General features: G+C 38.4%; 1 protein-coding gene and 1 long non-coding RNA gene across 11 annotated transcripts in view; one reads left to right on the top strand and one right to left on the bottom strand.

Annotated features, from left to right (window-relative positions):
- LOC131419490 (uncharacterized) overlaps window positions 1-10,430 on the top strand; it is a 43,323-nt gene extending 32,893 nt beyond the window's left edge. Inside the window, exons 2-3 of the long non-coding RNA XR_009223266.1 lie at window positions 9,900-10,103; window positions 10,312-10,430. This is a non-coding gene — a long non-coding RNA (uncharacterized LOC131419490). The remainder of the gene's footprint in view (window positions 1-9,899; window positions 10,104-10,311) is intronic.
- On the bottom strand, window positions 448-21,731 carry PLEKHF2 (pleckstrin homology and FYVE domain containing 2). Of its 10 annotated transcripts, XM_058564654.1 has the most exons (6): window positions 21,514-21,731; window positions 20,599-20,743; window positions 20,224-20,479; window positions 19,585-19,757; window positions 13,216-13,275; window positions 448-3,037 (listed from the first exon to the last, which is right to left on the bottom strand). In XM_058564654.1, exon 6 carries the CDS (start codon window positions 3,018-3,020, stop codon window positions 2,271-2,273), a length of 750 nt encoding a protein of 249 aa, XP_058420637.1. In that variant the 5' UTR covers window positions 3,021-3,037; window positions 13,216-13,275; window positions 19,585-19,757; window positions 20,224-20,479; window positions 20,599-20,743; window positions 21,514-21,731; the 3' UTR covers window positions 448-2,270. The 10 variants fall into 10 exon arrangements, with proteins under 10 accessions (XP_058420637.1, XP_058420642.1, XP_058420641.1 ...); XM_058564659.1 differs by lacking the exon at window positions 13,216-13,275; XM_058564658.1 differs by lacking the exon at window positions 19,585-19,757.
- Between the last annotated feature and the right edge of the window lie 292 nt (window positions 21,732-22,023).

Below are 22,023 nucleotides of genomic sequence, written 5' to 3'. Positions count from 1 at the left end.
CTTTATGCACTTGACCCAGGGGCATGAATTCCTGTATTAAGGTATATTCAATTTACTATTTTTCCTTGGTGTCTACAAAACCTTGCTCCCTTTACACCAACAGTTACCAATCTGGTCAGTATATTGGTGGTCCAGTACAGTCCAAGTAAACTTCATTCAATAGGAATGGCATGAGAAATCAGCACCAAAATCATTGCAGGTTTCCTTATAATGAAGATTTATAAAAGTTTAAAAAATTCTGGAAGAAACACAACTTTGGATTCTATTTGCGTGTAAACTCCATGAAAAGGAGGGAATTTTGTTCCCTGCTCTACCCTCAGTGCCTAGAACAATGCCCGGCACATAGAAGGCACTCACAGCTGCTGAATGAGGCAAAACACACTTAACCACTTCCATTACCTCAGCAAGGGGGAAAAAATCAAGTCATGATATGCACAAAAGAGAAGGTGAGTTGTAAAATATTTTTTATTGTAAAAACAGAGTCAATAGAGGTTGACAATGCAAATATCTCAGAACATCCCCGTGGTTCCCATGTACCAGGAAGTCTCCATTAGCACTTCTCAGGTTTCATGGTCCTTTTCAGATATGTTGATTGATTATATGTATATATTGCTTAGAAAGAAATGTCCATCTGATATTAAAACAAACAAAAAACCTGCTGTGCCTTTCTTTCACATTTCCTACAGGGAGATCTATATATCTCAGGAGCTTTCACAATTTAACAGTAAAGTTAACGCCTTAACCAAACCAAAGAACCCTCCAGCACAAGTTACTGAATCAACTCTTATGACATTTGCAATATGTTCAGATTTAAATATTTAAAAACAAAAGAATTTAATATTTAAAACAAACTTTAGACTGATTTTTCATATTTGAAAGACTGTAGTTATTTGCAGCATACAAATGGAGAGTTGTGCAAAATGCATCACGTTTTATATCATAAATATACCTTCAACCTAATGGCTGCCTCAGAAGCGAAGAGTGAAAAACTGCCACTTCTCATAAGCAATCTACACTGACTCAATAAAGATCACAATTTAGAAAGATCAATTGCTACTCTATTTCCATAGATTGTAAAATGATTTCAGAAACAGATTAAACATACAATTGTTTTATAAAAATAGAAATATTGTTTGGGACTTTACAAAACTTTATAAAATATAACACTATATTTGTAAATTCAAGATAGTTTCACACTGAAATAGATAACACTTCTACAGGTATGAAGTCTAGTCAAACTTAACTGGTCTGTCTTGACCTTTCTTACACATTATTTCTTCCAAATATTCAGCCTAAGTAGATCTGTGCTCTATTATGGGATTTTTTTGTTTTAAGAGATTATTTAATTTCAAAGGTTTTATAAGATTTTTCATTTTAGAAATATTATTAAATCAGATGAATTTTTATCTACAAATGTCTTACTAAAAGTAGAAATTAATGCAATATGACCATTCTATATTTGATAAATTTCAAACCAAATTCCTAATAATGACAACCTATTTAAAATATGTATTGACAAATTATAATTTGGTACGTATAAAACAAAATATAATCACAACTATTTTATATGGAAAATATTCATATAGAATGAAGAACCTCTAAATTTAGTACTTGGTAGCTATTGGATGAGAAGTATTTTCCAATTACATCCATTCACCAACACTCATTTTATCACCTCAAAGAGCACCAGTGTATTTTTAAAACAAAATGAAAAGTGAGCAAGTCGGGGCTTATTTCATGTAACAGTGCTACTGTGATAAGGCACCATTTGGTATACGAAAAAGCCAAACAAAGGATTTCCAAAGCATATATTTTTGTTACTGGTGTCTTAACCATTAGATAGGAAGGTTTAAAAAAAAGCTAACAATATTATTAACTAACCACATTACACTCCTTTTTCCATCATTCTTTGCTCTCAGTTTTTCCACGTAACAGAACATATAATAAACAACAATGTAGTACATGATCTGTTAAATAAACATCTTTCCCCAAACTTCCAAGAAAATAATCTAGAATTAAACAAGAATAAGAAACAAAATATTTATCTGATATATTTTCAATAGTCTATCCCTGTAGAAGAGTGGGGAGTTGGTGGGGAGGGGGACGATGACAGGACCTATTTTCTATAGAATATATTGAGGCACATAGGTTAAAAGTTTCTCAGGCAAATTCATGGCTAGAGCAAAAGTGAGAGCGCTCAGAATTTTACATTCCCCTCAAAGCTGATTTTTTAGATAGTCGCACCCAATTAAATATTTCAAAATATTTCCTTAGTCACTGCTATCATCATCATCATCATCATCAGATACATCATTTAAAGGAGACTTCAGTGGCTGACTGTAAGAGTCTGATCTAGTAGGCTGGCATGAGGCCATGTCCCCACTAGAAAGCAGGTCATAGCAGAAGTCACAAATCCGCACAGGCTTAGAGGACTGGCTGGGAAGAAGAAATCTCTTTTCGGAGCAGGGCCCACAGACAACAAAACCACATTTGCGGCAATGGTGACGACGATTAACAGGTGTGAATTTTGCTTTCTGACAACGCATACATACAGTTGCCTCAGAGTCAGGAACCCAGACAGCAGCATGTTCATTACTGGGTGTTTTCCCACTTTTGGAGAGTAAATCAGTAACACATTTATTTATGTGATTCATCCATTCTGATTTCTCGGTGGCAGTAGCAGCATAAACTGCAAATGATTTAGTTGGTGTCTTGATAAGCCATCCATTCCTCAAGTCTCCCTCATCTTTGATGGAATCAATAGTGACATTTTCCAGGGGAATAATATGTTGTTTGTTATATTTTTTCTTCTGGATGACAATATTGCCATACACAAGAATATCATTAAATAAGAAAAACTGCCTTGCTTTGGGCTTTTTTCTGCACAACTTAGTCAATACTCCTTCTCCAATAAGAACCCGTCCAGGTATAGTTAAGGGTTGACCAGCTGCTCCAAAACAGTGTTCTACTATATTTATACGTCTAGTATTTGCTTCACTGTTTGCCAAGCGATCCACCATCTTTTTTTGCTAATAGCCTTAAAAAAAAAAAAAAAGGAAAAACCAATTAGCACATAGAAATTATAAATTCATATAAATTAAGAAACTATATAACCTAAATTTAATCTAATAAGTCATTACTTTTACCCAAAGGCAAAATGCTCCAAAACAGTTTACCTCTAAGATAATCACTAAGCATACGATAAGGGCTAACATCACCTAATTTTTATAATCATCAAAAACACTTATTAACCATTTACATTATAGCACCACACTAGTTAAGCAGGTATTTATAAAAGTGTAAACTTCTTACAGACATAAAGGAACAACAAACAATTGGACAATGAATATAAGTCATCTCTGCAAAATAATAAACCCAGTTCCATGAAATTTAATCTCAGAGGGATTCTGAACAAGAGGGCCAAATATTATATAAATTAAGGGAAATGACCATGATTTTTCCAATAAGCTATTACTACTGAGCAATGGCCTTAATTCTCTCACCTGGAATACCCAGAACTGTTTCCCGACACATCTCCTTACTGTTGGTCTTGCCCCCCAAAGCTGTCTTCAGGCAATGATCTCTCAAATGCAAATTTGATCAGGCCCTTACTCAAAACGCCTCCCCTTAACCTACAAAATCTTTAGCATGACATTTAAGGCCCTTCCTTATCTGGTTCTTGTCTATCTCCCTAGACTTATCCTAAGTCACTCTTCACTTCAAACTTTATATTCTAAGAATACCCTACTACTTGCAGTCCATTTCATCCACCCACGTCTTCTCTCACGCTGTTGCATCCTTCACTACTTACTACCCTACCGGCTAACTCTTACTCATCCTGCAAGACTCAGTTTAGGTTATCATATCTATTTCAGTAAGCCTTCTTTAAACTCTATTAGACTCAACACCTTCCTCTGTGCTTTTCATATTCCATGTACCTTCTAGCTTCACTCTTACCAAAGCACTGAACTCTGTCTCCTCCACAGGCTGCAGTGGAACCTAAAAGGCACAGACCATTTGATATCTATCTTTAAACTGACACCATGTGGCATAGCAAAGGTGCTCAAAAATGTTGACAAGAACATTTTGGCAATGTGCAAAAAACTCATATTAATCTAATCTTAAAAGATTACAGATTTAATCTCTAGATCCAATATTGACTTCACTCAAGTCCCAGAGGTGTGCCCTAATTCAGACCTACTAACCTAATACTACTATACTATAACCAAATCACAGTAAAGAGAAGAAGAGCATTTAAAGTTCCAAGACTAACAACATAGTGGAAGTTTCAGGATTCAGCTCACGAACTGATAATACTGTAGCCCTTCTTGGCCTCCATTATAAAGGACATAATTCTGATAATTCTCGAATTCTGTCTCTCCTCCAATCTTGGGTCTTCTAAAGCCCTCTTGCCCTCCACAAGTGTGGGCTCTGCCCTGAAAGTTATTTCCAAGAATTAATATGATAATGCATAGCTCCAAACTGTGATGGCTTCTCTTTCTAATTAGGGCAAGTGTGCCAGCCCATTAAAGGTCTACTGTCCTATGCACAAGTACATCACAGAAGAGGAAATAAAAACAGCCAATAAACTTGAAAAGATGCTCATTCATAACTTAAAAAATGATAATAAAACAATATGATATTTTTTCACTTATCAGATTAACAAAAATTTAAAACATTTCCTAAGGTGCAGTACTACTGAGGATATAGGAAAACAGACACCCTTATATACCACAGAAAATGTGTACCCACTGATCTAGGTATTTAATCAAAAGAAATTTGAGGGGCCGGCCGGGTGGCGCAAGCAGTTAAGTGCGCACACTCCGCTGCGGTGGCCCGGGGTTCGCTGGTTCTGATCCCAGGAGCGCACCGACGCACCGCTTGGCAAGCCATGCTGTGTCTGCGTACCATATAAAGTAGAGGACGATGGGCACGGATGTTAGCCCAGGGCCAGTCCTCCTCAGCAAAAAAAAAGAGAAGGATTGGCAGATGTTAGCTCAGGGCTGATCTTCCTCACACACACACACAAAAAAAGAAGAAATGTGACCCAAGTGCATAAAGATATGTACAAGGATATTCAACACAGCACAGTCGGTAACAGAAAAAAAATTGGAAAAAGCTCCAAATGTCCACCAAGAGGAATTACCTGAACAATTTATGATACACCCCTAATAATACACTAGATATCTGTTAAGAATGAGTTAGATCTAAATATAGTTATATGGGAAAATGCTCAAAATACCTAGGTGGGGAAAGAGTTGAACATCATAATCTCATTTTTGTTTCAAATATATATCACATTTCATCAAATCTAAGATGCTACAGATTTTAAGACATACCCATTTTAGGTGCCACTAAGAAAAATGCTGCCAATTAAATCATGGCATACCTGTTTATATGACATCCCAATTTCAGAGATATAAAATACGGTAAAACATGTTCATCTTTAGACTCAATGAAATATGGTGTAAATGCATAACCACAGACACTTGTAAATATGTAAGCACGTGCCCAAAAAATAAAATTAGAAAACTATATACCATAGTATCAACACAGATTATTTATCTCTGGGAAGTACAATTATGGATAATTTTTCACACTTTACATTATATTCAAACAGTCAACAAGTATTTATTTTGTTAGCCAGTGATCTAAGTGAAGGAAAAAAAATAAACAACAACCCAGGCAAGGTCCCTGCTCTTCAAGGCTTACACCCCAGTTGGGGAGGGAGAAAACAGAAAACAAAATCAAGAACCCAGAAGCAATTAATGTTACGATATTTTAGAGTGATTTTTAAAAAGCCAACTGAGAGCTCCTCGGACTGGATGGTCGGAGAAGGCCTTTCTAAAGTGGTATTGTTTCAGCTGATACGGAGGAACTAGATATGCAAATATGAGGGGTGGGGACAAGGGAGAATATTCTAGGCAAAAGGAATAACTGCAAAGGTCCTGAGGCAGGAAAGAGGCTGGCACTTTTAGAGAAGTGAAAGTATCTATTTATTCCATCTGAATCAACTGTCAATTCTACTCATTTGGACATCCAGTTATTAATCAGCTCATACGCAATGCAAACAGGTTTCCCACTATTGCTACTACTGGAATTAATACCACCACAAACCTGAGTGGTGCTTTTCACATTTATCATTTTCTGATTTTAACTGTCTCAAACTCCTGTGAAGCAAAACTTCTAGAGAAGTTTTTATCTCCCCAAGAAGCATCTAATAATATAGCTGAAACGTGAGCTGAAGTTTGAAATTAAGGCACAAAGAGAGAGATTCAATAACGTAAGAGGCAAACAGCCTGGAATTAACTCTACTCACTGGGAGCCCAAGCACCGAGCTGAGCACTGTGCACACCTTACTGCATTTCCTACTCAGGGCAAACTTATAATAGATACGCATTATTATCGCCATTTTATAGATGAGTAAACAGACATAAAGGAGTTAAGTACCCTGCCCAAGGCTGTCAGAGAACTGGGGCTTAAACCCAAGTCCTCTGTGCTCTAACCAGCATATTATGGTACACTAATTATTCCTTAAGTCTCCACTGACTCTATAAGAACTAAGAAAGCTATGGCTAACCTCTGGACATTCACTACAAACCCACAAATACTGTAGAAAGATAAGAAAATACTAACCCGAGCAAACCTGAAAGGATAGGTCATCATGATTTATTTAGGCAGTCTCCTGATAATGTTTCATTGTTTCAATTTTGCAATATATTAAGCCTGAATCTCTGTTCATAAATCTGTCCCCCTATTTAAGAATGATGCAACATAAAAGAAGTTTGGGGCATTATCAACCGGTATTTGGCTAGAACAAATAGCTTTCAAAGTTTGACAGTGACCCACATAAGAAATACATCTCATACGGCAAGGTTACAAACACATACTCATATAATTCTTTCAACTATGAATAATGTATTCTATTATCTTCATTTATTTTAATGATAGTTGCAGCCCACCTGATTGATTTCACTAATGGTTTGTGACCTATATTTTAGAAACAATGAGCATGAAGATTAAGCCTTTGGCCTTAAGCAGCACCTTCCATTATCCCTGTTGGTCCTGCAATATTTTCTGTATGTGTCTGACATGAAAAAGAAGGAAAGCACTGAGCTAGAAAACCCAGGAATACACAAATGCCCTATACACACACACACACACACACACACACACACACACACACACACGAAAAAGATGGTTGAGGAGGAGACAGCAGGGGATGAGGAGAATGCAAAGGGAAATCAAAGTACCACTCTTATCTGGATGACTGCTAGATACTCCAGAGCAAGGTTCTTTGGTAAACTCGATTAGTGCACCATCCTTTGGCTCAGAGGCTAAGCGGGGCCTCTCTGCCTTCCCCCACAGCCCAAATCCAAATTTACCCACAGCACATTGAGGTTCCCCAAGTAGCATGAACTCTCAGATGACTTTTGTGCGAGTATTAGAATACAAGATTACCAGACCTAGCCAAGGACTGAGCCCTTCGCACATCTTACTCACTGAGGGGCGCAGAAAGGGGAAGCCAAAGACAGCTATAAAACGTGGCCAAATTGGACTGCTGTCTCCTGTTCTAAGAAGGAATACCAGTGACTATAGGAAGAGCTAGGAAGAAAACTTGCCCATCCTCTGGCAGAGATGACTTCTTTAGGACAGATTCCAAGAAGTAAAATTACTGGGTCAAAGGCATGAATGTTGAAGGCTCTTGCTACCTTTTACAAAATTTCCACTCTGAAAGGTAACACCAATTTACCAGGCAGCACAATGACTGTACCCATCCCATCTTGTCTCACAGAGTATTTTTCTTAAAAAATTTCAACAAACAGGATAGATTTTAAAAAGGGTATCTCATTTTATCCAATTCATTCACTTCTCTTTTATTCATCATTTATCCATTCAGCAATTATTTATTGAACACTTTCTAGACACCACGTTTTTTTTCCTCTCAGAGCTTAGAATCTAGTGGAAGACAAAGACAACAAGTAAGTAAACAAACAGGTGGTTTTCCGAAAGGTGAAGTGCAAAGAAGGAAATCGGTAGGATGCTAAGATACAGGGAAAAAGTCACTTATTGAGTAGTTCAAAACAGCCTCCCTGAAGTGGTGCTATACGCTGGGTCTTAAAGGATAAAGAGTCAGTCATGCAAAGGAATTAATACTATGGACAAAGGTCCTAAGACAGGAAAGAATAGTACTCTCTTAATTTAATTGAATGTTTTATTTCATAGCTACCTAGCGAGGTCAACCACTTTCTAATGTGTTTATTAACCACTTGTATTTCTAAGTCCATATACTTAGGGGTTATTAATCTGTATGAGTGTTTTACACATAAAGGCTATTAACCCATTTACTTCTTTGCTTTTCCTAGTATATTAATCTATAATTTAGTTTATGGTGTTTGACATAGAAGCAGTTTTCTTTCTTAAGAAGTTAAACTTACAGATCTTTTCCTTTGTGATTTCTTCCACGACTCCTAAGCTTCCCTTAACCAGATATCAGATACACCTATTTATTATCTATGTTTTACGACATGAATTTTACATTTAATTCTTTTATCCACTTGAATTATTCTGGCACAGGTAAAAATTCCTTTCTTCTTTTCAACTATTTGCATTCTAAAAGAGATAACTGTTCCAGAATCACCAGCTACTGTGTGGCCTCAGGTTTCTTCACTTGTAAATGGGAATCATAGCAGCAGCTATGTCAGGGGGAGGATTAAATGAGAAATGCATATAAAATGTTTAGCAAGTAGTCAGCAAGTGGTTAGCTCTTATTAATTATCTAATCTACTGACTTATAACACTCTCTTTACCATATTAAATTTTTATATATTCTAAAATCTGCTTTTGGGCTGTCTGGTCTACCCCATTAATCTGTTTTGTAATTCTTGTGTCAGTATCAAGCATCTGGTAGAACTAGTCTGGACTATCCCCCATTACTTAACTTTTCAAAAATGATTTACCTAATCTGTTTACTTGTCCAGATGAAGGACAGTTCTCAACCTTAGCTGCACACTGGAATCACAGGGGAGCTTTAACCTTCAGTACACCAGAAAAAAATAGTCATCCCAATTTACTATCTGGGTCCAAAATACCCTTTTCATTTATTTTTAATATTTTAAGCCATTTTATGACTAATTCACAGAAATAAGGGGACAGTAAAAAAAAAAAAAAACCAATAACTTTAAGAGGAATCTTTATAAAAATTTAAATACAGCAAATTTCTTATTCCGTATTTCGCTGGTATTGAAGGTATATATATATCCAAAATAGCAGCGTCCTTTGAATAATGCAACAAACCACTCATAAGTTATCATGCACAAATCTGTAATATTTCCATTTTTGTCTTTAGGAATATTGTTTTCTCAAACTCAGAATTAATGAGTAAACATCTAAAAGTCGGGGCCAGCCCGGTGGCGCAAGCGGTTAGGTGCGCGCGCTCCGCGGCGGCGGCCCGGGGTTCGCTGGTTCGGATCCCGGGCGCGCACCGACGCACTGCTTGGTAAGCCATGCTGTGGCGGCGTCCCATATAAAGTGGAGTAAGATGGGCACGGATGTTAGCCCAGGGCCGTCTTCCTCAGCAAAAAAAGAGGAGGATTGGCGGATGTTAGCTCAGGGCTGATCTCCTCACAAAAAAAAAAAAAAAAAAACAAACATCTAAAAGTCATCATCTGAAGACTGATGATGTCTGAGATTTCACTTGTACTTACAATGATTCACTATTATTGTTAGTTTAAGTGTTGCTGTTTCTTTCCCGTCATCTTCTGACTTGTCTAATAGTTCTGAAATGTCTACCTAGATCCCTCTCCCAGATATTCTGATTTTATTGGTCCGGGGAATGTCGAGTATGGCCTGGGCACTGGAATATTTATTTATTTATTTAATTTTTTTTGCTGAGGAAGATTGGCTCTGAGCCAACATCCAGGCCCACCCTCTTCCACTTTGTACATCTGGATGCCGCCGCATCATGGCTTGATGAGCAGTGCACAGGTACGCAGCCGGGATCCAAACCTGCGAACCCCAGGCCACAGAAGTGAAGCATGTGAAACCAACCACTACGACACAGGGCTGGTCCCTGGGAACTGGAATATTTTAAAGCTCCCCAGGTAATTCTAATGTGCAACTAAGATTCAAAACCATTTTTCAATTACAATAAATAAGTGGAAGAATAAAGACAAATCCACTGAAATTTTGATGGAACTCATATTACACCCATAAATTAATTTGGAATAAATTAACATCTTTATAGTTTTGAGTATTCCTAGCCAAGCTGATAGACTCTCTTTCCAAGGTCTCAAATCTTTTGTGCCCCAGTTATTTTATAGGTTTCTTCTCACAAGATTGTTACATTTCTGAAGTAGCTTCCCAGGTATTTTATACTTTTTGTTGCTATTCTGAATCTGAATTTAATCTCTTTGTACATTATATTTCCTAACTACTTACTACTACTGATATTTCTGTGTTTTGTTTTTTTCACAGAACTCATAAATTCCAACAGGTTTCCAACTGACTTCGTCGTCTTGTCCAGCAAATAGTGTCTAGCAGCCCTAATTCATAGTTAAAAATGTAAGAACTATAGTAAAAACATACCAAAAAAAACTCTCTTAACTTTCAGGAAGCCAGCTTTATACACCAATTGAAAAAAATTAAACAATCCAAAAGTTTCAAGTCATCTCCTTCACAACTGTAGACAAGCACTGCATTGAACCGTGCAAGCTACACCCTAGTCTTTTGGTAACATCTTGTTTCTAAAGTAGTATGTTCTTCAGTGGAGTGTCTACCACCTGTTAAAAACGTAATATTAGAAGAGGGAAAAACTCTTTTAAAAAAAGAGACAGAATACTATTTACAATTGAGAAGAGAGCCCAATTGTCACAGAATACCATGGCCCAGTTCTTCTTACTGAAAATCAATACTTCTTACCTCATCCTTTCAAGTGAGTTTAAAATGAAAAATCGTGTAATTAATTTCTTACACGTAACCATGACATCTGATATCAGTGAGCTTCAGTATTCAACTGTGCGTTATACTGGAAAAACCAATGAACCATGAACCAAAAGGACCTGGATTCTAATCTCAGCTCAGGCAGTGAATGAGAGATTTTACAGAGATTACTTATCTGCTCTAAAAAAAAGCAGCAGCAGCAGCCACCACCTTGCATAAAATAATCTGCAAAGCCCTTTTTGTCCTCAAAATAATGAACTTTGATAGTAAATGGGCCATATTTCTGGTTTACTGCAAGCCTCACTTGCCTATAAACTAATTTTTGATCAAAGTTTTGACTGTCTTAGTATCAATCAAGATTTTAAAATCTGTGTTACTGCTGAATTGAGATTTTACAAAATGTAAAAGGAAAGAGAGAGACAAACAGGAACGTGGAGAAAGAAAAGGTAAAAGCAAAAGGCAACAAGCTCTCAGAGGTCCATCCTCCCTGGGCAAATGTCTAAGTATCAGAGCAAACCACTCCCTCTCCTAAACCACCTAAGTCAAACGAGCAATTATTCTGAGTGCCCACCATATGCAAAGGACAAGACAGTTCTTAACTTCAAAAGTTTTATAGTTTAGTAAGCACAACAATCATCAGGGAATTCTAGGTAAGACTTTCAATAAAATATTAGGATGATAAAGAAAAGAAAAACTACTGGAAAATTTAGCAAATTAAATTTGAAGTTTTAGTAAACTTTACTTATTCCATCAACAAGAAGAGACAAAGTCTTTTCCTCCCCTTTCCAGTAGGATTTCTGGCACTGTGGCAAACCAACTACTCAATATGTATTGTAGAAATCAGTAGTGATAAAAGAAACAAGTTTATTTCTTAGGTAGAAAAAAAAAAGGAAGAAGCTTTAATGTTTTAATTTTAAACCCATGTAAAGCTGGATTGAGAAGAATTGAAACTTCAAAATTTTGCATCACATTTAGAGAGAAGCCATAGTAATTTTTTTAAAGTCTCTCCTAGGCACCAAATATGCCTATTACTGAACAGCAGACTCAAATGCGTTACTATGTAGTCTTAGCCAAGAAATGAAAAAAGAAAAAACATCTACTCAACACCTACACATGTGCTAGGCATGTCCACATTTTACTATTTTGTTTAACAATCTCAATTTTGTTAAGTGATAATTACATCCATTTTACAAAAAAGTAAATTAAGTCATGGACTAGTTAAGCAATTTTCCCATGGTCTCACAGCTAGTTTTTGTAAAAATGTTCTCTCCATTATACTTTGCTACCTTCAGAAATAAATATTCTAGAACTATTTCACTCATGTGGACCTTATTATGTATTTGGGGAAAGCCACTGATAAAATAAGAAAAAAAATTTAAAACACATGGTAATAAGTATAAAATATGCTCAAAATGATTCTTCAAATACTAAAGGGAAGTGAAAACTAAAGTTGTGACTAATTTAGGGTGCCAGTACTAACAGTTTCAAACAGGTTAGGCTTGATAGAGAAACTCACTATGGTATACAAGAACAACTAAGCCATAGTTAGAAAATTAATTTGGAAAACCAGAACAGCCACACTGGGAGTTACAAAAGGTCTTTAGAAAGGTAGGAGAGAGGGGAAGAATATGGACCTCAACTTTTAAACAAGTCCTCTCTCCAGTCTTTAACTAGCATTTAAACCATAACACATAAGGCAAGATCAATACAGTCAACAATGAACCACATATAGGACGGTGGTCCCATAAAATTAGTATCATATAGCCTAGGTGTGTAGTAGGCTATACTATCTAGGTTTGTATAAGTACACTCTATGATGTTCGCACAACTATGAAATCGCCTAACGATGCATTTCTCAGAAGTTATCCCCATCATTAAGCAACATATGACTGCATTCTTTAACTACTGCTATGATCAGATAATTCTTTATTCAAAAACCAAAGGTTCTCTGGCTAATTGAATTAAACCCAAAATCCTTAACCTAGTATTCAAAGACCTTTACAGTCAAGCCCCAGCCTGTTCCAATCTATCTTTCCAGCTTTACCTCTTTCCATATGTTCTCTTTGTTATAGTCAAACAAGACTACTAGGTATTCCCAGAATATGCTCTAGGCTTCCTCCGCTACCTCTGAGCTCAATATGTCCTCCCCTCCCTTGCTATTCTGAAATCTTACCAGTCCTTCAAGATGCAGTCAGTTCAGCAGCCTCACAGCCAGCTACTGTTTCACCTTTAAATCCTCATTCTGTTTTATCTGTACCACTTTAATGCACTTACGTTCTATTATGTTTTATGAAGATTTGTGTATCTGCTAATCCCCAACAGATCTGGAGGTTCCTGAAAACAAGAAAATTATCTTTGTATTCCCAACAGCACCTACAAAAATGCTTGCAAATACAAACTATCAATATACACTGAGTTAAATATGACCAGCAGTTAAAAGTGGCAACAGCTTCTTGACGTGGAGTTCGACAAAAATCAAAGACTTCGTTTTTGATGTCTATAACTAATTTTCACAGAAAACAGGAACCACGCCCCACATATCAACGGCTTCACCAGCCCCAGAGATTTTAAATTTACAAGCAAATGTTCTGGTCCATTTAACTATAGTATCTAATGATGAATTTTAAGTATTGAGCATGGCAGATCTTGTTTTTAAAAAAATTTCAATCTCATGATAATATATAAAAATGATTTCTTCTTCTCTTGCCAAAACGCACAGCTGTTTAGTTAGCAAATAAAAAATGATGATGTGCGCATATTTTCATCATCAACAAAATTCAGATAAAGAACTGCATCATTTCAAAAAGTGTTTGTACAGGGGCAGCTGTACAGTGCTGACAGCTGTAAAGAAACACCGTATAATATTTGAAAAATAAAGCTGGTAAAGCTCAACTAAAATACTCTGTGCAACTGGCTACCCCATCACATCCCTAACAAATTCTCTTTAGTATTTTTCAAAGCAGTTACAATCTGCTCACTACACTCAAGGCTTTATGCTTTGTGTTAGAGGAAAAAAGAAGGAACCAGACACTGGGAATTAAGACATGTACCACAAGGTTTAAATACAAAGCACAATGGAATAAGCAGTATAATAAAAATATTAACCAAGTGGTAAGGAAGCAAAAACGGAAAGAATGAAGGCATGGCTTGGAGAACATAACATTTGAACACTTGAAACAGGTTCTGAACAGTAAGTGGAACTTCAAATGGCAAAAAATGCTAAGTAAAGGCACAAAGCTCTGCAAGTAAAAATGTGTAAAAAAAAGGACATGTACAGCTGCAGCAGAAGCTAGAGGGAGTTATTTAGTAGAAAAACAGGAGAAAAAATAAGACAAGAGATCTTGTTGGTTCCTGAAAGTTCTTTCTAAAGCTTTTGGAAGAAATGGCCTGATTTGATCTGGATTTTTCTAGGATTTGATCTGGATTTTTCTTAGATAACTGTGGAAACAACAAAAGATAAACTGAGAAGGGAGAGACTGAAAGCAGAACCCTGGTGAAAAATTATTGCAAGATAATTGTTACGGGGGGAAAGTTCATGCGAGTCTGAAGTTTGCAACAGGAAAAGAAAGGCTAGATCAGATTCAGAATCGTCATGACTGACTAACTACTGTAGCAGTGTAAAGCTGAAATTAAATCCCTAGGTTTTCAGACTAAGAAATATGGAAGTTAGTAAAACCAATAATAATTTTCAATGAATTTCAAGTAGCGAACATTTATTGACCACTTACTCTGTACAAAGTAGTATTAAAAGATAGAAGTACTCAAAACTAACAATCTTTATGAAGGAGAAAGAGGATAAAGACAGCCATATTCCCAAGTCTATATAATTCATGTATTACACATTTGAGCGTGTTTCTACAGGAAAGAGGATGATGGGAGTTATTAATAAGGAAGCAAAAAACAAAACAAAACCAGAAAAAGGTTTGGTACCCACGTAATGTGCTAGGGACTAAGGAATATGATTAACTCAAATGTGCAGACTCGAGGTCTAAATGAACAGAGAAAAACAAACCAAAACACATGTTTTTTTTTGTTTGTTTGAAAAAATAAAAAGAGTGATGAAGGCTAGGGCCAAAAAGTTTAGTTGGGAGGTAATTTTTACCAGGGGGAACATCTAGGAACAACTCTTAAATGACTAGAAATTCAAGCTGGGCCTTAAAGCAAAAGTAGTTGGTCAAACTATTTGGGGGAGAGGGAGAAAGAAAGGGGATGATAGTGTATAAATATATTCCTCAGAGAGGAAACAGTTGAGCCCAGGCTGGAAGAGGTAGGGCCAGGAGAAAGTATGGCGCTAGAACAGAAATCTGCAAAGGACAATAAGCATCAGATTGAAGAGTTCAGACTTTATTATACAGGCAATGGGAAGACAAAGTCTTTTAAACAGGAAAATATTAATCAGTATACAGAAGCAGTATACAGGATGAACTGGAGAGACTATTGAAGAAGCAAGATTGAAGGCAAAAAAACAAGTCAGAAGGGTATTACAATAGTCTCTAAGTGAAAGGTAACAAAAGCCTGAGCGACAATAAATGACAGCAGAAATAAAAGGGGAAGACAGAAATAAGAGAGATGACTGAGGTACAGCAGATAGGATTTAGGAATGAACTGAATATGTGGCTGAAAAGTTAAAGTGTAAGATGACTTCACAAGTTTACCCATAAGCCACTGGGCAGATGCTAGTTTTGTTTCAGGAGGAAGAAGAAACTGGTTTGGGACACATTTATCTTGAAGTACCTTCAGGGTATCTACAAGACAAACATCTGTCAGACAAAGAGAAATACAAGGATGAGCAGGGCGCTCCCGGTTAGAAAGAGATTGAGTCGTCATCAATGTAGAGATGCTGGTTGATGCTGTGGAAGAGAGAGGAAGGCAGAGGACTCAACTTCAAGGAACATCTAATTTAGAAAGAGGAGGAGAAGCAAGAGAAGAAAGAAGGGCAGAGGAGAGAGCACACAGCACCTTTTCAACATGCTTTCACACATTTCACAAGTCTCAGAGACTAAACAACACAACCTTATTGAGCCAAATGGTCACAATAAGCAGTGAAACATGGAAAAACTGAGGACTAATGGTAATGTAAAAATAATAAAATATTTCAGAAAGCACTGACCTTTGACCCTGGAATTTTTAACCACAGAAATTTATCCCAAGAAATAAACTATGGCGGGGGGGTGCGCGTGGGATACTGTATACAATAAGTTTTCTCTCTGGCTTTAAATAGTGAAAAATAGAAACTAAATTTCTAGTCACAGAGAGGAATGGTTAATATAAAATGAAAAAGCCAAACATCATAAAAGAAAACATCTTACTACATAAAATTTTTAAACTTCAACACTGAGGGGAAAAAAGCATTAAAGTTAAAAAGAATACTTGCAACATATGATAAAGGGCCAACATTTTTAATATATAAAGGGCTCCTGTAAATCAATAAGAAAAAAGGAAAATATCCTAAAAGATAAATATGATACAAATGGCAATTTCCAAAAGAACATATGAAAATGACCAGTAAATAGAAAAATGCTGGCTCTCAGTGCTAATCAAAAAAGTTAAAATTAAAATAATGTACCATTCACCTCTCTAAGATGTGGGGGAAATGGGCACTAATATTCTTGAGGGAAAAGAACTTTTCTAAATGCCATTTTGGCAATATCAGCACTTCAGAAAGTTTTGCACAATTCTATTTCCAAGAATATATGCAAAAAATAATTAGACCAGTGTACAAAGTTGTTGACATACAGACTGTAGCTTTGTCTACAATGTTGAAAAGCCAGAAACAACTTAAATGGTCAACAACAGGAGATTGGTTAAATAAATTATGGCATAACCATATAATGGATTTTTAGACACTTTTTGAGAGAAGAAAGATTAATATTTAATATGGAAAATTGTTAAAAAGGTATTTATTAAAAAAAGGTTTCTAGGGCTGGCCCAGTGTGCAGCGGTTAAGTTCACGAGTTCCACTTCGGCGGCCCGGGGTTCACCGGTTCAGATCCTGGGCGAGGACCTACTCATCATTCATCAAGCCATGTTGAGGCGGCATCCCACATGAAGAACTAGAAGGACATACAATTAGGATATACAACTATGTACTGGGGGCTTCGGGGAGAAAAAAGAAAAAAAAAAAAAGATTGGCAACAGGTGTTAGCTCAGGGCCAATCTTTCTCAAAAATAAATAAATAAATAAAGCCAATAAAATCTTAAAAAAAAAAAGGTTTCTAAATAGCACACACAATATAAACTTTTTTTTAAAAAATCTGGAAAGATACACACCAAAAATTGAGTACCGGCTGTCTCTCAAGTACTAGGGTAAAATAGTTTGATACCGCCTAAATTATTTTCTGTGAACACACAGTCTCTCACAGACAAAGAAAAAAGCTTTTTAATTAAGTGATAAAATGCAAAGAAAGTTTAGAAAAATATAAATTTAATAAGTAAATATAAAGTTACAGACACAATTAATAAAAATATGAACAAAGAATACAAAAATCTTTTTGGTTTTTCCCCAAGTATTGTTTAAATGAAACAACTATAAAGAATTAAAGGCAGTTTCACTTACGAAAATGGAAAGAAAAAAAAAGATGAAAAAACTGACGCAAAGAAGAAAATAGAAAATTCACATCATAAAATCTTAATCATTTTAGAAGGAAGCAAGGTCATCTGCTAAGAGTCAAGCATTTCAAGATTGAGGTTAGCAACCTGAATAGAGTGAAAAAACAATAGAGAAAATGAGTCAACTCATTTTGGGATGGGAAAAGGATTAGAAAGCAACTAGTACTCAGGCAGCTGGAAAACAAATATTTAACAGTCACCACAGCTGTGACTCTTTTCAGGGGTGCTGGGCAGGGACAGAAGTAGAAAAAGTAAATGGTGATATTTACAAGTTGACCAGCTATGCACAGCAAAGGTCAAGGAGAGGAGGCCCATATGCAGCACTAGCGAGTTCACGGAATATGAACTAGAGTTCAGGATTGGCAAGAAGGAAGGAAACTAACAGCCTGGGAGGGACTGGAGGTGGTAATGAGGACAAAAAGCTGGTTCATCAGGTATAATGAAAAATAGAAAATAGAAAAACAGGCCCTTGAATCACCATCCCTGGCCACAGTGGTTAAGACTTGAGGTAGTTCTGAATGACAACGAGGTTAAAGAACATCGTCATCCACGTAGGTTTTGATGTAGAGTGGAGGTGAAGGTCAGAGAGTTAGTGAACTACAGTTCCAAATTCGGCCTTTCTGGTCTGAAACGAATCTAAGCGTTACTTTAACCTCTATGCACTTCGCTTTCCTGCACTGCAAACACATCCTTTCTAGCCTGACTGATAGGAATTCAGCTGGCACTTAACCTCTCTCTGCACTTTCTTCAACCACAAAATGAAGAGAATAAGGAAATGGGAGATTGAATTAATGGTTCTCAATCCCCACTGAACATTAAAATCATGAGTGCTTAGCTTAAAAAAAAAAAAAAAAAACAGGCAAAACTACCTATGCTTTGACCCCAAACCCAGTAATTCTCATTTATTTGTTCTAGGGTAGTGTTCAGGCATCAGTACTTTTAAAAAGCTCCTCAGGGAATTATAATGTGTAGCCAAGGTTGAGAACCAAACTAGGTATTTCTAAAAGTTGCTTCCCTTTTAAAATTTTAAAATTCTATGATTCTATATAATTCACTGCCACTCTGTTCATTTGTTAATATAACTTACTGAATATGAATATCATGCACCAGGCACTTCCACAAACAGCTTAGTAAATCCTCACAACACTATGAGGCAAATATTTCTGTGCCCATTTCACAAATGAGTCCAGTGAAGCTTACAGAAGTGAAGAAACTTGTTCAAGAGTCACAAGCTAATAAGGAGCAGAACTAGGATTCAGAATTGCTTTTTTTTGTTCCAGTCCACCCTACATGCAACTTGCTTTCTCGAGCACTCATAGCAACTTCTTGAATGCCTTCTCTTCTCAGGACCTCCCAAATTGCGCACACCAGTCTGTGGTTTATAGATTGACTGAAGAGAAAGTCATCTTGGGCAGGGAATTAACCCTAAATTCTACAATAATTTTGTTACAGAATTACAGAACACCTTCACCTAGAGAGGTCTTGCAACTTAAAACAGCCCTCTGAAAGCATATCTATGAAGTATATTTTATTTGGTTACGCCAACATGCACATTGCTATGAAACATGCAGCTTGTGTACAAAGCTGGTTCTCAAAGATAAACTTATCAATAGAAAAGCAATTTCTATATGCTTTCCATTAAGCGAGGCATTCTAAAACAAAATTCTAAGAGAATTCTGACAAAACAATAATTGATAAAGAAATGAGATTTGCTCTATCAAAGAGCTTAAATGTATAAACACGACCTTCAAAATTTTCAGGCATTAACTCTATCTCCCTCCAGTGAAAATAAATTCAATTGCACTTTAAAATTATGATTATCCTTTTGTTGAACCAGGGCTGCTGCTGCTTTGTTGATTATACTTCAGTCCATTATCTACTTGTAAATTTCATAAACATGCAAGTTCTGTATCCCCAGGCCAAAACTTATTGAGTTACCAATGTAAAATTAAAAAAAAAAGGATTCGAGAAGATTTAAGTACTATGCCCATCGAAACTGCAATTTTTAGTAAGAAATTCAATAAGTATATTTACAAGGAGCATATGTGTACTCATCCATTCAAACCTTTCCTGAGCATCTGCTATGTTCTCTGCACACTGGGGAGGGAGAGGCAAATCAGACCCCATGCAACGTCTGCTGTCAAGGGGGTGCCACGGCAGGTCAACGTAATATGTATGGAGATGCCATGGGAGAAGCGAACCAATTCCTGGGGAGACAAAGGGGGTGGGATAAGGAGAACAGGGCAGAAAAGGCTTTTCAAAGAGTACAGTTAGCTTAAGTGAGTATTTTTAAGGGGAAAAATTTCAGTACAAGAACCCTTGTAAATCAGCTCTCTAGGAGATAAGTAGACTGAGGAACAAAATTAAAGATGGAAAGAGCAGCAAAGACAAAGCAAACAAGGTGGACAGAGACTGCTCCACAGGAATGAGTTATGTATCCTACACAGTTAGCTATAAGAAAAATGAGAAGGCTTCCGAGTCATAAGAGCTCAGCTAAATACCAGCTTGCCTGCTAGATTTGTGAAGTTAGCTGTCACCTCATTTCTAGAGAACTCTTCACCCAGAAAAACAAACATATATAATGGCATTTACTTGACAATGAAGCAAAAAGAATTTTTTTTTAAGAATTTAAGGAAATTAGCAATCAAATCTGAGCAAAACCTATATTTTTACCTGTAGATTAAGAAGAGAAATTCTCCAAAACATGTTTTAGAGTTGACCTTATTTGTGGTTAAGAGTCCTTTCAGTTCATTTAACAGAATTTTAAAGCGAAGATGTCTTTACTTAAAAATAGTAATATACATTCATTTACTGGGGTAACTCAAGTTGAACCTTTTTCGATGCCTTGGTCAGTATATCAGTTTTACTTTTTGAGGCGATTCTATGTGCTTTCCAAATAAGTAACTTAATACTCTTCACCTCTCCAGCGCTGTCAGGACCCGAACAGATAAAAATAGAAGCCTTCGTTAATTGTGAATCAACCTGAGGATCCCATGAGCTACCAGAGTACAGAAAAAGGTAAATGCTCAAAACATGGTAGGCACGCACCTTCAAGGATCCGAAGGGAGCGGAAAAAAATTTCGCAATGTCAAGATCACTTCACCTTATTGTTAAGAAAACAACACACACCTTTAAGTCCCTCAGTCAACGTTCGTGTCTAAATCTTTCTTTAATGAGTCTCTTCAGTAACGTACTAAAACACAACAAAGAAGGCATTTAAAAACTTCCACACTTGGCGAGTCCGTGAATCACAGAGAAAGGCTCAGTTCTCCGTCCCCGTAACCCTACCCCCTTCCCTCGCGCACACAAGCGACTGCTGTGGTGCACAAGCACACAGGGTCTTCAGGCCACGGGAGCAGCAAGCTCTCGGCCTTCAAAAAGATTTTAAAAAGGAAAAATAAATTCGGCAAAAGACCATGAAACTTCAAAAGACTCCAAAATGAATAATGTGTAAGAGCCATCGCCTATCCGAGCAAATTCTACGGTGCCATTTTTTGCCCCAAGTCACATAAATATATGCTATTCGAGTTACAACGTCTCTGACGCCCAGACTTCGCAAACTTTCTGGACAGAGAGATGCTGGGGCCCTAAGACGCCACCGGCCACGACTGGATCCCTACTCCTCACGCCCCGCAACTTCTCGCCCGACCTCGGGGCCCCCTTCCCGCGTCCGCCCGGCCCCGCCCCGCGGAGCGCGGACCCCCGGGCGGCCCCGCAGCCTGCCGGCGGCGGCAGCCGCGTCCTGCGGGCGGGCGCCGGCCGACCCCAGCGCGAGGGGAGCGGCCCGGGAGCGCCCCGTTTCTCACAGACCCCAACATGGCGTCCGCCGCCGCCGCCCGCGACGACGACACCTCCCCGCGCCGCCGACGGCCAGGGACCGCGAGGGGAAGCGCCCGGAAAGTTTCGCTTCTCCTCTCCCGGCCCGCCAGGGGCCGGCGGACAACCAACCCGGGCTTCACCTACCCGGCCAGGCGCGGGCGGCGGCGAAAGTCCGACTGCTCCTCGTCCCAGGCGCCGGGCGCGGACTCTGCCGGCTCCCCGCCCCGGCCTCCCAGGGTGTGCGCGGCCGCGACCGCGCGCAGCCGGCCAGATCCAGACGCGAAGGACGGACGGGCGGCCGGCCGGCGCAGCCGCTCGCAGGTGACTCCCCCGCCCCTCCAGTCGAACCCCACAACGGCCGCCGGCGCTGGCCGCTCCCCTGCGCGCGCACGGGCGCGCCGCCGCCCACACGCCAGCGCGCGGGCACGAGCACACCCACACCGCCCGCTCCCCGCCTTTCTTGCCTGTTCCCTCGCCCCGCCCGTGCCGCCCCGCGCGACGCGCCCGAGGGGGCGGGGCCACCGCGGAGGCCACACCCACCTGGGCAGCTGGCGCCTGCGGTTGGTTCCTCCGCGCAGTGTGGGACCGCGTGCCCCGGCGCCCTTTGGGTGCAGGTGAGACTCCTTACCTGGCCCGCCTGGCTGCGGCGAGCTC

The sequence above is a fragment of the Diceros bicornis genome, chromosome 21 (genome assembly GCF_020826845.1).
Source record: "Diceros bicornis minor isolate mBicDic1 chromosome 21, mDicBic1.mat.cur, whole genome shotgun sequence".
Taxonomy (NCBI): Eukaryota; Metazoa; Chordata; class Mammalia; order Perissodactyla; family Rhinocerotidae; genus Diceros; species Diceros bicornis.
The sequence above is the reverse complement of the archived record's forward strand: the minus strand, read 5'-3'. Positions and strand labels throughout refer to the sequence as shown.